At 42.6% G+C, this 17,360-nt stretch overlaps 1 protein-coding gene and 2 non-coding genes across 3 annotated transcripts; 1 reads left to right on the forward strand and 2 right to left on the reverse strand.

The window, feature by feature from the left end:
• Positions 1–1,885: 1,885 nt before the first annotated feature.
• LOC143483427 (U6 spliceosomal RNA) lies at positions 1,886–1,994 on the reverse strand. The gene has a single exon (XR_013122506.1). It is a non-coding gene; the product is annotated as a U6 spliceosomal RNA (small nuclear RNA).
• A 961-nt stretch (positions 1,995–2,955) lies between these two features.
• On the reverse strand, positions 2,956–3,064 carry LOC143483428 (U6 spliceosomal RNA). The gene has a single exon (XR_013122507.1). It is a non-coding gene; the product is annotated as a U6 spliceosomal RNA (small nuclear RNA).
• Positions 3,065–3,712: 648 nt separating this feature from the next.
• On the forward strand, positions 3,713–17,228 carry pitrm1 (pitrilysin metallopeptidase 1). Its single transcript, XM_076982138.1, has 27 exons — positions 3,713–3,915; positions 4,170–4,272; positions 4,815–4,921; positions 5,029–5,180; positions 5,770–5,884; positions 6,772–6,868; positions 7,168–7,328; positions 7,490–7,616; positions 7,762–7,850; positions 7,992–8,120; positions 8,324–8,437; positions 8,695–8,791; positions 8,879–9,013; positions 9,473–9,611; positions 9,829–9,945; positions 10,027–10,156; positions 10,352–10,472; positions 10,697–10,773; positions 11,452–11,617; positions 12,597–12,697; positions 13,214–13,334; positions 13,460–13,516; positions 13,600–13,712; positions 14,060–14,185; positions 14,667–14,812; positions 15,138–15,240; positions 16,107–17,228. Exons 1-27 carry the CDS (start codon positions 3,869–3,871, stop codon positions 16,198–16,200), a joined length of 3,084 nt encoding a protein of 1,027 aa, XP_076838253.1. The 5' UTR covers positions 3,713–3,868; the 3' UTR covers positions 16,201–17,228.
• The last annotated feature ends 132 nt before the right edge of the window (positions 17,229–17,360 follow it).

The following is a 17,360-nucleotide window of genomic DNA, read 5'->3' on the forward strand; positions in this document are numbered from 1 at the left end:
GTTGCTCTAATTATCGTTTCATTTGCCAACATTATCATTTAATTCTGTCACTCTAAAACTTCAGCTACAGCTGAATACACCAATATATAGTACCCCAACCAAGATATACCACAAAGGTTTTTTTTACAGCTGAGGAATTTGGAAGTGACCGTTAACGTATAAACGAACAGAACGTGCGTGTCAGACATCAGTGGTGACGTGAGCGCGCGTTCTCCTGCACGTCGCCAAAACAGCTGCGTTTCCCATTCTAAGATGGCAGCGCGCCAAGTCGAATGACCTTTTACCTACATTCAGAACAGACAACATCTGCATGGCTGGAAAAGGCCAGTTTCTAGTCGAAGGAGCTTCAATTGTTTAAAGCTTTAGGGGTGAGTGCAATATTAATAATTAGGTTCTGTTTTTTTTTTCATATTTTTCACAACCTTTCAGAAAAACATTTAATGTTATTTTACTTTACGTCTAAAGTATAAGAAATTGTTTAGAATTTTAAGTCTGTTTTTAAATCTGTTAAATTGTTAAGTCTAGTTAAATCTAGTTACATTCTCTCTTTCGTGCTAAAGCTCTCTCTTAAATAATTTAACTCACAATGCGGAAAGGAAGTCGCCCTGTAGTACCACAGTGGGTATAATGTGGGTATTATATATGGGTCTACTGAAAAAAAATGTAATTCAGTGATTGGTAAAGCAAAAATACACGCACTCCAAATGCAACTAGTGGAATAAAAACAACTATTAATCCTTTTTTTTTTTTTACAGATATTGCTCATTGTAACTTGCATTTAATGTGTTTGTTTATTATACTGTAAGATATATACTTTTCTCTTAAAATGTGTTGGCTTCCTTTACTGCTTAGTGTATCAGATCTTTTAAAAGGCAAATGACAACCCAAGTGCACTTTGCTAAAAAGTATGGAAAATACTGGGGCAACATGTGGAAAAGATTATCTGGTCTGATAATATAAAAATTTAATGCTCTGGGCAGAAGCACTATGTCCAGGAAGGAACTTGCTGTGCACTTATTCCATCCCTACAGTGAAGCATTACATGATTACATCATACTCTAACGGTGCTTCAGACAGAAAGACTGCTAACAAATGAGGTACAGAAGAATGCAGACAAACACAGGAACACCCTTGAAGAAAACTCCCTCCAAGCGCACACAACAGTTCCCCTTTCAGCACCACAATGAGTCAAAGCATACAGGGCAAGTCTCTGGATGTCATGCTGCCCCACTCCAGAGACTCCAGTTCCCAGAATTCCCAGCGCCACCTACCCCGATGCTCCTCCCCTCAGTACTAGCTTCCAAATTTCCCCCATTTCCCACTACTATAAAGCCAGTGCTCATTCAGACTCTCATTGCACAGTATTGACACCCACTCTGTTTGAAAGCAGCAAGCTAAGTGTTCACTCCTCTCTTCATGGCTGCCCCTGCTTTCTGTATTTGTTTGATCTTTTCTATTTGCCCTTGTACTTTTGCCTGACTCCACTTGTTTATTTGTCTTTTTGACCTGGACTGTTTTTGATATTGAGTTTGGATTCTGTGTGCATTTGCTGCCATCATGGGTTTGCCCACTGGACTGTCTTATCATAAAATAATCTCGTTAAAAGTCTGTATTGTGACATGCTCCCCCCTCGTTACATTGGACATCATTGAGATTTAGAATTAATTAATTGTACTGTAATACAGTGACAATAAAGGCTTCAGTTCAAATTAATTCATATAGGCATACATCTATGCAAAGTTTGTGGAGACATAGCCAAAAAAACCTTTGGTTTTTGAAATGGGGTTTATTGAAGTATTGAAGATTATGATTTTTGTCAATACTATGGCTGTACCTGTATATGTAATGTATATGGAATAAAGATGAGGAACACAGCCATATGCAAAAAAAAATTGGACGCTTCACGATTATGCGTGTCATCCTTGCGCCAGGTGGCCATGCTAATCTTCTCTGTATCGATCCAATTTTAGTATGTGTACTGCCGTAGCAAGTACGTTTTACATCTCGTAACAGCTAATATTAATAGCACGGAAAGTGCAAGTGTGTCCTATTGATGGAATATGTCTGGGGTTGCAACAAATAAGTTTAGAATAATAATAGAATAACATGCAGCTATAGATATATTAGAAATAAAATCAAACTTCATAAAAAAATGATGTAAGCACGTATGTCTTTTCTTTTGTGTTTTAGCGGTGGATTCTGGGTAGTTTAATCTGACTAGCAACACCTCCAGCCACGTACTCTCCACCCCAATCTGATCAACCAAACACTTTATTGGGGAAATTGCGCTGACAGTTACGGAGAATGCTGAAAAGTATTGTTTTGCTCGAGTATTTATATACATTAACATTTATACACGTTCTGCGAATGCTGTTCATACTTAGTACTTGTAAGCAGAGCCTTACACCCTGACTGGTAGTGCTTGAGGTTTGGGGGCAGAATGAGGATGATGTGCACGCGCGGCCCCACGTTCCTGTAGCTCATCCTGCACTCTTATCACTCTTAAAGTGGCCTTGCATCATCTTGGGGTGGGTCTTGCTTTCTGTAAAGTTATTTGAGATAAGGCTTGTTTATAAAACTCAATTATGTTAATTTTAATTTATATTTAAGAGGTAGTATGTCAATTTTTATACATTTTATGAAATGTATTTTTGTTAAAGATCTATTAATATTTGGCAGGTATGTTATATTTCTTGCACTGTATCAGATACATCTTGTCATGATAAGTGTGGTTGCGTTGCTCGGGTTAGGACTAGAATATATTAAGAATAGTATAATAAGAATAGTAAGAACCAAAACGTCGTGTAAGTAGCTGTCTACAACCCCCTGTTGGACAAAAATGGAGTGCACGCACATATTTAAATATGGAATAAAGATGAGGAACACAACCATATCCTGAGGAGCTGAACTTAAGTGCTAAGCATTAAAAAATAAAAAAATATATTAAAATTGTATTAAAAAATTGGACGCTTCACGATTATGCGTGTCATCCTTGCGCCAGGTGGCCATGCTAATCTTCTCTGTATCGATCCAATTTTAGTATGTGTACTGCCGTAGCAAGCACGAACTTGAACTCTGAACAGCTAATATCAATATCCCGGAAAGTGCAAGTGTGTCCTATTGGTGGTATATGCCTGAGGTTGCCACAAATAAGTTTATAATAATACTAGAATAACATGCAGCTACCAATATATTAGAAATAAAATCAAACTCCATAAAAAATAAATGTAAATACGTATGTCTTTTCATTTGTGCTTCAGCGGTGGATTCTGGGTAGTGTAATCTGACTAGCAACACCTCCAGCGACGTACTCTCCACCCCAATCTGATCAACCAAACACTTTATTGGGGAAATTGCGCTGACAGTTACGGAGAACGCTGAAAAGTATTGTTTTGCTCGTGTATAGGAGTATTTATATACATTAACATTTATACACGTTCTGCGAATGCTGTTCATACTTAGTACTTGTAAGCATTGTAAACGTTGAAAGGTTCAAAGAGAAGCGGGAGAATCATATTGCATTTTTTTCTCTTTCATTTGCAAACGCATTTTGCAGGACGCCGGTCAACACGTGCAAGGCAATTCCGGCAATTCATTACCAAATTATTATATTTTTTAAACGTTGGATGAAGTAGCCAATCAGAAGAGAGCTTTATTGTAAAGCTAACCAATAGGGAGCAGCGTTATCTCGAGGCAGGGCTCTTGATCAGTGCGCATGCGCGAACGCCACAACGTTTGGCATGGAAGGAGAACGTTATACTGCAGCTAAGACCTTAGACTGATTATTGTTTTACTGAGATGGTCGTTTACGATTAAACTATTAATAAGGATAGAGTGGTTTTAGGGAAAGTGAGTGGACGTTTTCACAATGTTTCGGCAAAGTAAAACGTTTTTATCCAAACTTAAATACTTAAGGTGAGCTGTGTGTGTGTATATGTGCGTATTCTACTGTAGAATGGATGCAAAGGACAAACTATGTTGATCCATTTGAGACTCTCGGCAGGACAAATAACGTTTTACGAGCTTAATAATTAATCTTGTTCAAGATCGTCCTTGTTGAAGTTCCAGTTCAATGTCTCCGTATTGCGGCTGATCGTTCTGGTTCCCCTTCCAAGCCAGACATGATGTTTGTCGGCACTTTTGCTAAAGTGCCGTTTGCTTGTCCTCAGGGTGCGGAACCGGGAGGTGGGTCGGCCGAGCAGCACGTCGGCTGCGGAGCGAGCCCTGCAGTACGGGGTGGGCCAGAAGATCCACGGCTTCACCGTCCGGCAGGTACGATGTCATCCCACAAATGGCACCTTGTGGCACTTAGTGTGGCCGGTGCTGCTTGACTGGGGCATCTGCTGTCCAGACACGCCGCCTGCCTCTGAAAATGGGCATCTAAATTATATTGACATTCACTGATGAAGATAATCTGTAATAATTAATCCTTTAACTCTACAGTGCTGTTCAGTACTGGCCAGATGCAGTTCGATTAGCTCAGAGTTTGTTTGCTCTTCCTAAGTACCCCGGATGCTTCCCCAACCCGAATTTCGACCCGAACCTGAATTTTAACATTTTTGGATACCTGATTAACAGGCTTCCCCCCCCCCCCCCCCCCCCCCGAAATAATGTTTTCATGTTCAGGTTCTGGTGACACTGAAAAAGCTCCATATATGGCACATACGCCAGGTTTTATATTGTATATTTTTTAAGGAATATGATTTTAAGGAATTGCCTGTGGTTTCTAGAGCAGTAATGTATGGGGAAGTGTTAAACAGCTGCATGGGTGTCTAATAAACAGTAATATCTTGATGAACTGTGCGGGTGTGCAGGTGACGGCGGTACCGGACCTGTTCCTGACAGCTGTGAGACTCGATCATGATGTCACAGGAGCACAGTACCTGCATGCAGCCAGAGATGACTCCAACAACCTCTTTAGGTTTGTGTGCGTTCGAGCCTGAGCTTGTGAACATGCTTGTGTGTGTGTTTAATTGCAGTGGTGTCCAGAGACGGCATGAAACGTTGCACGTGCGTGTGTGTTTACAGTGTGCAGTTCCGCACCACGCCCATGGACAGCACGGGGGTTCCCCACATCCTCGAACACACGGTCCTGTGTGGCTCCCGACGCTTCCCCTGCAGGGATCCCTTCTTTAAAATGCTGAACCGCTCCCTCTCCACCTTCATGAACGCCTTCACAGGTACCTCCTCCAGGCAGGTGTTCACGTGTTGCGGCGCAGTAGCCTTGAATGAATACTGGTCTTCACACTAAGCTCCTTTCATATACGCAAACCTGGGAATTTGTGGCAGGAGCTTCTGACAGGCCTGCAGGGAGGTGGTGGTATTGAGATATTAGCCCTGAGCCTCTGATATTCCCTGCATACTCTGGCTCTAGCAGAATGCTGTTCCCTTCTGATCCTCACAAGGTTTTCGTGAGCAGTTATGTCAGTAATGCATCTTTTGGATCTAAATAATGTATGGGACAGGAGGTATACACAGTGTATGCTAAAAAAAAATGTCCTAACCAATTTATTGCTTGCTTTCTCATTACAAAACAGCCTACTGCCACAGAAGTAAGATGTCATTAGCGAAGCTATCCTGGGAACATCAACTAGCTTAATGATAACTGAATCCATATCTTATGAACCATTTTATCATAATCTGTGATTATGGATTATTATTCTGGAGCAATGTAGACACTACACCATGATCTTTGAAGTATATGCCTTCCTGTTCTAATGCATGTGTGAGTGTGTGAGTCTGAACTAACTGATGCCTCTTCCTTTGTAGCAAGTGACTACACAATGTACCCGTTCTCCACTCAAAACGCCAAAGACTTCCAGAACCTTCTGTCCGTCTACCTGGATGCCGTCTTCTTCCCCTCCCTTCGAGAACTGGACTTCTGGTACAGAATGTCTACCACGTGCACATGTGAAGGGCCAGATTCAGGAGTAGGCGCCCAAATCCACACAGTGCGCTAAAGCCTAGCCGGGTTATGGCTGATTCAACATGACCGGTCGTCTCCCTCCTCAGTGGCGTTAGCTGCCAAGTGGCTCGTTTGAATTGCGGACGCTCGGATCCAACCCAAACGTGTTTTAGCCAGAGCGAGATGGAGACATGAATATGTCTGTAACCTACAGTATATTAAGGAACCAGCTAAATTCACCTTGGAGGTGTAAAGCCTCGGTTATCGGCTGTGACTTTCTACTGCGAAGAATCTGTACTTTCCACTTAGTTCAGATGTGGTGACGTGTATTAGCTGATGAGTAGGAAAGATGTCCATAATGTCTCTGTTAAGATACTGGTTTGTGACTATCCAATAGTGATTAATTGGATAGCATTAACATTAATAGAATTAACACATTATAAGGGCTATTGTTTACAAAAATGCTTTCCAGAGATATTGACAATTTTTGTGTAGTGATACACATTTTATTGTAGGAGCAGAACTCAGATTTTATGTGTACTGCCTCTCCAGACACATTCAACAGTGAGAACTTCATCCATAGTAAAGGATGTATGTTAACCGTAACAATACTTTGTGTGATTTGCATAACGTCCTTCCCTGATTTTGAGTGGTTTGATGGTGCCACTCTAATACGCATACTAACAAAACGCTAAAACAAGTAGCTCGTAGTGGTGGTGTGCACCTGCAAAAAGACCCCTGATAAAACAGATCTGACTATCTTTAGTCTGCTTAAGACACTTGTCCAGTCTGGCCCGAGTACACAGTAAGACATGTGGATGCATACGTGGTGTTTAAAAGTGTCTGTGTCTGTGTCTGTGTCTCAGGCAGGAAGGGTGGCGTCTGGAAAACGAGAACCCCACAGACCCGTCGTCTCCGCTGGTGTTTAAAGGGGTGGTCTTCAATGAGATGAAGGGGGCTTTTGTGAGTCAACTGTGCAGTGTGCACATACTACCATCCTAACATGAGTGAACTGGCCCAGTTCTATTGGTTCAGTAATCTGCACTGGTTCTATTGCATACATCAAACCGCCCCCTTCTGCTGCTATGGTCACTGGCCTGTGCCAGATCTGTTTCTCTAATAAAATGCTGTCACCAGTGATTTCAAATCTGTTTTGGCTGTCGGAATAGTGTCAAAGTGTCACAGCCTGCAGTGGATGTGAGTAGTTCGTCTAACGGGTTTGTTTTGTTTGTTTTTGTGTGTGTGTGCGTGTGTGTTTGTAGTCAGATAATGAGAGTTTATATGCCCAGCACCTGCAGAATAAGCTTTTGCCCGACCACACGTACTCCGTGGTATCGGGTGGAGAACCACTCATCATTCCTGACCTCACCTGGGACCAGCTGAGGAACTTTCACTCTACGCACTACCATCCGAGCAACGCCAGGTACAGCCGCCCTCGATGTGACGGGACACGGGTGCACCGCGACCCCCGGCCCCCCGTAACACCAAACACAGGCACACCGTTACCTCTGGTGAAGGGTTCGAGTGCTCGTCTGGTTGTTTTTTTTTTTTATTATTATTATTTTTTCCCTCATTTTTAAACAGGTTCTTCACGTATGGAGATCTACCGTTGGAGCAGCATTTGAAGCAGATTCAAGAGGAGGCGCTGTCCACGTTTCAGAGAACGGAGCCAAACACCGCAGTCCCAGCCCAGACCCACTGGGACAGACCGGTTAGTTTCACGTGCACGTGCGCCCACACACACACACACATCGTGAACGATGAAAACGTTACGGCGCTTGGAGAAATCAATTTAACACATGCTCACAAGGTTTTGTGGAGGAGCTCATTTAATTCACATGTGTCGACTTGTTCAGAGGGAAGCTCACGTGAGCTGCGCCCCCGATGCTCTGGCTCCAGATCCCGCAAAACAGAACACGCTGTGTGTGAGCTACCTGCTGGGAGAGTGAGTTGCATGTTCACACGCGCACACACACACACACGTCTCACTCCTCGTATTTGTTTGCATTATTATACAGTGTTTTGAAGAAAAAGAAACCGTATCGCTGTATGAATGCTCTTGTGCACGTGTGCCCGTTCCGTACAGCATCACGGACACGTTCGAGGCGTTCACTCTGAGCATCCTCTCTTCTCTCATGATCTCTGGCCCCAACTCTCCCTTCTACAAAGCCCTCATCGAACCCAAGATCGGCACAGACTTCTCCTCTGTAGTCGGGTATGAAATTTACACGAGTGTGCAGTTGTGCACTCTTGCACCAAAGATGCTGTTGTACAGAACCTTTTCACCGCCTCTGTCCCATTATATATAATACTCAATACGTTCAGCTGCATGTTAAGGTGTCTTTTGCACTGTAATGCAACTGTAATTGACTGTGACTGTTCAGTTGAAATAAGAGTAATAATGGTGTTCTTCCACAGGTATGATGGCAGCACCCGTGACGCCTTCTTCAGTATTGGCCTGCAGGGAATGGCAGAGGAGGACCTGCAGAGGGTTCAAGGGATCATCAGACAAACCCTAGATGACATCATCGCGTAAGAACAAACTCTGCCTTGTTGAGTCTTGTAGCGCTTGACTGGATTTAAGTTTAGGATATTTAATTGTTTGTTAGAAGCTAAATGCATTTCAATGTTATTGATATTATTAATATATAATTTCATTTGTATTTATTTATTTAAAATGTTGATGTATTTTGAGTTTGTTATAAGCTGCTAGAGATTAGATTTTGGGAATCTCAGTATGTGTAAGGTAAGGCGTTTTGAATCTGAACTGTGGATGGGAACGGTTGCAGGACGGGGTTTGAAGAAGAGCGCATCGAGGCCTTGCTTCATAAGATTGAGATTCAGATGAAACACCAGTCTTCCAATTTTGGCCTGGCTCTTGCCTCTGTGAGTACACACACACACACAGTCACTGTATTATTATTATTATTTGTACTCACTCTGTTATCTCCCCTCATCTGTGTGTGTGTCTAGTATATTGCGTCCTGCTGGAACCATGACGGGGACCCTGTGCAGTTGCTGAAGGTCAGTGAGAGTGTCTCCAGGTTCAGGCGGTGTCTGCAGGAGAACCCCCGATACCTCCAGGACAAAGTCCAGCACTACTTTAAGGTAACCAGTCAGCTAATCGGACGGTCAGAAGTGATCAGAACAAAACATTCAAAGGTTACATGCAGTTCAACACACTACAAGGTCATCACTCAAGTCAGTTGTATTTAATGTTAACCAGATTAAAACAAGCAGAAAGTGAGTGTGGGATAAAACCCTCATTGATCGCTGACTCAAAAATCCTACAAAGCAATCCATCAGAGACAATCTTGCATCAGTCAGTTTGTCATATTAAAATCAGTCAGTGATTTCAAATGTAGTGAAGGTTTGACTTAGATTGAGCTTTGCTGATCAGCTGATGGACACGAGCTGACAAAGACTGTGCAGTTCTGTCTGACTACTGAAACTGCATTTCCTATTGTCAGACTAGAACCGTAATAAGGAATCTTTTTGTAACCTGAGAGAGCCTGAACCCCGCCTCACAGTAACTGGCAGAAAGGCTGATTGGTGGATGTATTTCAGGAGAACCCCCACAAGCTGACCCTGTCCATGAGTCCTGATGAACAGTACCTGGAGAAACGGAGCCTAGCAGAGCACGAGAAACTCCAGCAAAAGGTCCAGGCCCTTACCGACACTGACCGTAAAGACATCTATGAAAAGGGTATGAACACATGAGCACACATGCATACTAACGAGTCCACTTGCAATGATAGTTTGTTGTTTACATACTGAATTCCTCTGGGCAGGATGTTGGCTGCTGGGTAAATAAATGCACATCACTTGATCATTTGTTCCAGGCTGTTGTAACATTAGCCGAGTGTTTATTTGAGCCCACTGTCTCGTAAACATTTGAGATGATTCTAGATGAACGGTTTCAGGTTTGCAGCTACTCTCCGAGCAGAGCACAACTCAAGATTCTTCCTGCTTACCTGCACTGAAGGTGTCGGACGTCGAGCCCACCATACCCCACACGCCGGTGCAGATGGGTACCGCAGGTAAACGCCAGAATGCCCAGCACGCCCAACACGCGCGCTCGCACGACACAGGCAGCGGTAACTCCGCCCCTCTCCCTCCAGGAGGCGTGCCCGTGCAGTACTGCGAACAGCCCACTAACGGCATGGTGTACTTCCGCGCCGTATGTAACCTTAACACCCTTCCGGAGGACCTGAAGATGTTCGTCCCCCTCTTCTGCAGCGTCATAACCAAGTGAGACACGACACATGGGCTTCTTTTGTTGGAGATCCTCTGGTACTAGGAGATAGAAGTATAATAAAAGGAGGGATTATTTTGCACCTGACTGAATTAGGATTGTTTGAGGATATGCTGGAAAATTTACATATTTTGTAGGGAGGTTGTTTTGTTTGATTATTTGGTTTTAAATCTGGTATTATTTAATCTCAGGTTAGGCTCTGGAGGGCTGGATTATCGGCAACAGGCCCAGAGGATGGAACTTAAGACCGGAGGCATGTTCGTGACCCCACAGGTCATCCCAGACATTGCTGACCTTGACCTGTATGAACAGGTAAACCCTTAGCAGAAAAGTGCTGCTTTATTCAATACAAATGAATGAAAACCTGTATTTAGTGTCGGGTAGATTAAATTATGGTAATTGAGGGCTACTGTCTTCATTTATTGCTATCCTTGTTGGCATTTTGGTTGAACTGTTCTTCACGATTCAGGAAAAGTACCCCTGTACCCCTGAGGCAGTGAGGTAGACATTTGGTGTGTTCTGTCTCCGTCCGCTAGGGCATTCTGCTCACCTCCTCTTGTCTGGAGCGCAATTTACCCGAGATGTTCCAGCTGTGGAGTGATATATTCAACAGGTGGGTCAGTACTTGAAATGAGGATTTTGAAGTAATGTGTGTATATTTTTTGAGGTGGTCATAACTTTTTCAGCTTGCATCAGTTCAGTTTCTTTCTCCAACATCTACAATTACATTTCTTCTGGAGGATGTTCATGGCATTCTGAAGTCACCTTCCCCTTTGCGCCCTCCTGCTATCTTCCATAGTTTACCATCATGCTCCCTCCCTCCAAATATATTTGTCAATAAGCTAAAAGGGGCATGGGAAGAATTTTGTTGATGACTTGCAAAACATTTTTGGAGAAAATATCATCCAATCCACACTAACTTCTTGCTGGGAGATTTGCCATTAGATGAGGTCAGGTGGTGTTGGCTTTAGATAGCAGTGTTTTTATGAACCTCTAAGGTCTTATGCAAATGAGGACAAACTGAACAGCATATATAACATAAATGGTGAAATACTACAATTTATGTACTACAGCTCTGTTTCATGTTAACATCACGTCAGATCTGGTGGTAGGTTTGATAAATTGAACCTGGCGTCTCTTTACTATATTGTAGGTATTATGAGTGTTATCTTTGTCATTTTTGTTCTTTGGTTGTGAGACTTTGGATACTGTTTTACATTTTGGATATAGCAAACTTTTAATTTTGTTTTAGTTTTAGTTTTCAATGTGCTTTCTGATTTGTTTCATTCAGTCCTCGTTTTGATGATGAGGAGAGGCTGAGAGTGCTGGTGATGATGGCAGCCCAGGAACTGTCCAATGGCATCGCTTCTTCAGGTCACATGTACGCAATGACACGGGCGGCTCGATCTCTCACACCTACTGCTAACCTGCAAGAGACCTTTAGTGGTATGACCCAGGTTAGTCACATGACATGGTCACATGGTGCTTAAGAATTTCTTTTCTGAATGGTAGATTGTATTGGGTACATATATACCTGGTTAAGGAACTTGTCAAATCAGGACATTTTTGAAGGGTTTATGATTTGTGTTTGAGGTTCTTTGATATCTTCTTTGGCTAAGCTCTCCCTGTTGTGCCTTGACGTGGTGAGATCTGCACCATGGTGTTTTCTGGATTTGAACATTGGGACCAAACATTTACTCACAATTAATTCTCGAGCCTTGGGCTGAAATGGTGCAGACAAGAATTCTTCAGTTAGCCTTCAAAACCCTGCATGGTCTTCTACCCAAGTAGCTTTCTGAACTACAACTCCCATTTGCCCCATCTCCCAAACTAAGATCCTCTGACTGGTCTGCTGGTTGTGTGTAGGTCTAGGCTGTCCACTGTGTGTCCAATGTGGGTGTTGGGTCTGTTGTTCTTGATACCTCTCAGGAACTCTTTACTTGAATCTATTCTACATTTACATTTATGGCATTTAGCAGACGCTCTTATCCAGAGCGACTTACAAAAGTGCTACGTAGTTGCTTGGAATCTCCAAGGTAGTATAGATAGTCCTGAACACAAGGTACTCTAAGCTGGAAAAACCACTAGATGAAAGTCATGATACCTAACAATTATGCCAAGTCATTATTATACCTGAGTATACACATCACCTGAGGAAAAAGACTGTAGCCAATTCCTATAACCCAATTATGCACAATACCTGAGAAAAAGACAGTAAGCAATACCTATAACAAACACCTGAGGAAAGAGATGATAAAGCACAGTAGACGAAAGTATATTTATGTAAAGTGCACTATTCATATTAGAACCTCTTTCTACATACAACACTTTCATTTTTAAACTAGTACTTCTGCATGTGTGTCCGCTTGTGAAATAATAATAAAAATTATTATTTAAAACTGTTCCAAGTACAGCAGTGTGTCTGTTCCCCCTCAGGTGAAGTTCATGAAGAGACTTGCAGAGATGACTGATGTGACATCAGTTTTACGAAAGCTGCCCAGAATGAAGCGGCATCTCCTGAATGCGGATAACATGAGGTGCCAGCGCCCTACCTGCATTATGATCTCTCTGTGTTTTAGCACCACTACAGTCCCACTGCACAAGATTACACACTGACGTTGTGTCCCAGTGCATCTGGACACCTTCCAAGGCTGATGCACCAAAGACATCACCCCTTAATCTTAAGCCTTAATCTGTACACCTCTTGGTACCTTATCATGTCTCCAAATGAACAATCAGCCGTGCTACACTCCTTCTTTTTACCCCAATACACTAGACACCCCAAAATGCGCAAAGTGTGAGTTACAGATGACCTCATTGTGCTAATTTCACCTTCCAACATGCTGAGACTTCCCAATGTTCCAAACCCCAGAAAACCACACCAAGACCAAACACAATTTACCAGCACCCACACCTCAACATTACAACACAACAAAGCATGAGCCCTAAATGGCAGTGTGCTGAACTTACTAGCTTCATTTACATTTCATTTACATGTCACACACAGCCTGTGGTAATCTATGCAATATCATAGTTTTGTTCTTCCATTTAAGGTGTGCAGTGAATGCAACTCCTCAGAAAATGGCAGACGCCACAGTAGAGATGGAGAGGTTCATGGACAACATAGCCTCCACCAGGAAAGAGCGAAAACCAGTCAGACCAGTTATCGTTGAGGTAAGTCAACGTGTTCACGTCACGTCTTTTTGGTCGGATAAACGTTTTTGATGAAGCGGTCAATAAACTGATCATGATTTTAATATCTAAACCTCCCACTTTTTACCCTTGTCTTCGTTGTTTAGAGGCCGCTGGACCCACACGCCCCTACTGGATCAGTCGCTAGCCGTAAACTCATCTCGGTATGTTTATGCGTGCATAAACATATGCCGTTATTCCACTAGAACGGTTTTAAGTGTCTAACTCCACACTGTTGTGGTTTTAGGAGCCCAATTTTAAGCCCTGCCAGTTGAAGACGTACTTTGAACTTCCATTCCCTGTCAACTTCGCTAGTGAGTGCGTACGTACGGTTCCCTTCACACATGAGGATTATGCCAGGTACGAACACATGCGCGCGCACACATTTTAGTGTTTGCTGCTTAACATTTGTTATTGTGCTGTCTGTTGCCAACCACTTTGAGTCTTGGTTCCTCTCAAGGTTTCTTCCTCATGCTCTAGGGAGTTTTTCCTTTGCCAGTGTCTCCTTTAGCTTGCTCACCAGGGACTCCGTGTGTAAAGTTGCTATGTGACAACAGTTATAAAAAGTGTTCTACAAATAAATTTGACTTCACATATGCACACACACACACACACACACACACACACACACACACACACACACACGCGCGCACACCGTCCATTGACCTCAAAATTAAATAATTTTTTTTATTTACTCTTTCTTTCAGCCTGTGTGTTCTAGGAAGATTGATGACTGCCAAGTTTCTGCATGGAGAAATCCGAGAGAAGGGCGGAGCCTATGGGGGCGGAGCTCGAATGGGAGGAGGCGGCCTTTTTTCTTTTTACTCATACAGGTAACAGCCATGCACAATATGAAACTGAATTTTAATGATGGGAAATAATTACTTTTCTAAATTTCTTTTCACCACATGAAATATGTATTCAGCAAAGCCAACACGCCTTTATGAGCTTCTAAATAATCTCAAACCTACATGGACATTTGCAGCCCCACCCAGTCCCTAGGATTATCTGAGATTATCTGTCTCACCTGCATCTGCAGCAAACATAATCTGCAGATTTTAATTTTGTTTCTACATAGTTTGATATCTCACCATCAGGAAATGATTACATCTGCTGTCTTGTGTATAATATATTCATGTTCCATGGTCCCCATGCAACAACCCTTAGTCATAATCCATTGTAGCCATCATGGAGTAATGTCTATTCTTAGTCTTCATTCCTCTTCAGGTTTCTTTATCATTCTTTTTTTCATCATTATAAAAGTTCTACACCAGTTTTTTGTTCGTACTGTCCCTTCCTGCTGTTTTCCCACAGAGACCCAAACTGCTCGCAGACGCTGGCTGCATTCCGTAAAGGTGTGGAGTGGGCGTATGACGGCAAGTTCACACAGCAGGACGTGGACGAGGCTAAACTGTCCGTCTTCTCTACTGTGGATGCTCCGATCGCTCCCTCAGACAAAGGTCAGATGCACCTTTTTTTTCCTTCTTTTTTTTGTAAAAGTAGCCCCAATGTTTGTTTGTGGGTAATACCATGCGAGTATAAGAAGTTAGCATGAAAAAAGATTTCTTAAACATTGCATCAGATACCCGTGCAACATGCAAAGATTCAAACACTCATTTATTTCTTTAGATGTTAAGCGTCATCACAGTTGGAACTCTTGTGTGTGCACATATGTATCCACACATGCAGGTGTTGGGCTCTGTGTGCACATATGTCTCCACACATACAGGTGTTGGGCTCTGTGAACGTTGGCGAACATCTGCCTTCATCTGTTCCGTGTTTCAGGTTTCGGCCTCTTTTTAAGCGGGATCAGTGACGAGGTGAAACAGACGCACAGAGAGAGACTCTTCGCTGTTACGCACAAAAACCTCACGGACGTGGCCGGCCGGTAAGGACGTGCGTCCGTAAACGCGGCCATTACACGAGCTTTACTAGCCTTTACACGGAGAATCTCTCTACCTCTCCAACCAATGGCATTTATTCATCAAAACTGCTCATGAGATCTGGTCAAACAAGTGCACACATTCCTTGTTCATCAAATTCAGTTTGATGTTCGATCAGACTGGAGTTGGAGCAGATTGGAAATCTGAACAATATTGTCTCTATCAGATTACCGTCGACATGTCATCTGACCTGGATATTCACTAACTGCTTTAATCAAATGGTTTTCCTTTTGGATCTACTCGATTCCCTTTTGTCCTCCATTTTGAACATGCACATGCTATTTCCTGCTTACCTTTTATTGGTTAAACAGTGCTACCTTAGTCACTGCATGAATTAGCATGTATGTAATTTAAATAAAAGGCGTGTCATTTGTGAATATGTAAATGAGGCATAGTTGTGTGTTCACCTGAATGCAGTTGCACTCTTTGTCATTCAGGGTGTCTGCACACGTTTGTACACAGCCTTGATGAATAAGTGCCATTGTGTTGAAATGGATCAAAGATCCTATTGGCTGGTTGATGTAAATACAGCCAAGCAATTGGTCCGATGTTTGGCCGGTGCGTTTACACTCCAGCTGCGCCACTGGACACGTCTTCCTCATCGATTCAGCTTGTAGGTATACAGTTACAACAACGGCCCATGCAAAGACATTAAGGCTTGTGAAGTTCTCAGAATCAGCTTTGTTAACCTGTCCAGATCAGGAGCCACAGCTTTGAAGCACATCAGGTCAGCAATGCAGGGGTCTGTAGGCCAGTGGCAGTAGGTGGTGTACAGGCAGCAATCTTAACGTTCAACCTCTTTTGTCTGTAGGTATCTTGGATTTGGCCAGAGTACATGTGGCGTAGCTGTCTTGGGTCCAGAGAATGAAGGCATAAAGAAAGACCCATCCTGGGTAGTCAAGTAGACCCAGATGTGTCTTCTGCTTATTTATATCTTTGATGAGTTTTACTTCCTAGATAGTCATGTCGGACATGTTCCTGGATTTCAAACAAATTCTGAATTGTTCAGAAACTTAACCAGTCCAGTACCAGCATATAGCCATAAGTTTGATTACCGTAATCAGAAGAAATTCACTCAGACGCCTCATGTACACTTGTGATTGCAAAACATCCCCTCAGAGTCGTCTGCTTTCAACTTGAACCATTTCACAATTGGACATAATGAAAACGAACTTGAACAAGCAGAATTACACAAAGGCCGTAACTAAAGCGAGTTTACGGTGTATTCTCCTTAGTTGGCCTTTATCAGTATTGTGTAGTCACCATTTCTCCTGAAATCGGTGTCATATTGCCGTGTCGGAGTGAAATGTTTGTTGTCCGTTTTTACATTGTAAAAATGCTTTCAACGCACAAGACGCAATGTGTAATTCATGTGCCATTACACACACTGAGCTAGCTAGCTAAGCCTGTGGCTCTCCGTTCCAGCACTAACTTACTGTGAGCTGTCCGTTCCTTCAGTTTGCTCCGACATCTGTTTTATCAGCCAAACTGCACAGCACTTTGTGTGTTACATGTGACTGAGCACAGAAAACCACAGTGTGCCGTGCCGGGACTGAACTTTGCAGAAAATATTGTTTACTTTGAATATTGCATATTCCAGGTGGACTCCATCAAACTTGCTGGGTTTTAACAAGCATTGCTGATTATAATGGTGGTGTATTTGATAGGTTTTGATAACTGAACTACCTTGAATCCTACATGGACTACCTTTTCCTGCATGGATTCAGACTGGAATGTGTGTTTAGCAAGAGCTAGTGGGCCAGTTCAGTTGGGAATTTAAGTTGTTAACAACATGAAAAGGTCATGACATTTTAGGTCTTGTTTTTACCAGGCTCATTGCCTCATAATTAAATACACAGACTTTGGAAGATTTATTGAAGTGAATAAAAGTGTGTATGACTGCTCTAATAAATGATACATTTGCATATAACATTTTAATTGTCCTTTAATGAGTGCAGTTATGGTCATAAATAAACATGCACCACAATTTACATCAGAAAATAATATTGCAGTGGTGTATTACAGTTTAGAAGTGCAGTATTAATAGTTATAAATCTCATATATA

The sequence above is a fragment of the Brachyhypopomus gauderio genome, chromosome 19 (assembly GCF_052324685.1).
Source record: "Brachyhypopomus gauderio isolate BG-103 chromosome 19, BGAUD_0.2, whole genome shotgun sequence".
Taxonomy (NCBI): Eukaryota; Metazoa; Chordata; class Actinopteri; order Gymnotiformes; family Hypopomidae; genus Brachyhypopomus; species Brachyhypopomus gauderio.

What these genes read in the sequence shown, in the direction of transcription:
- pitrm1 (XM_076982138.1), top strand. Translation starts at nt 3,869, where the DNA reads ATGTTTCGGCAAAGTAAAACGTTTTTATCCAAACTTAAATACTTAAG. An exon ending in AGACCCACTGGGACAGACCG is followed by an intron (nt 7,617 to 7,761) that starts GTTAGTTTCACG and finishes CGACTTGTTCAG; the next exon opens with AGGGAAGCTCACGTGAGCTG. An exon ending in GACTTCTCCTCTGTAGTCGG is followed by an intron (nt 8,121 to 8,323) that starts GTATGAAATTTA and finishes GTTCTTCCACAG; the next exon opens with GTATGATGGCAGCACCCGTG.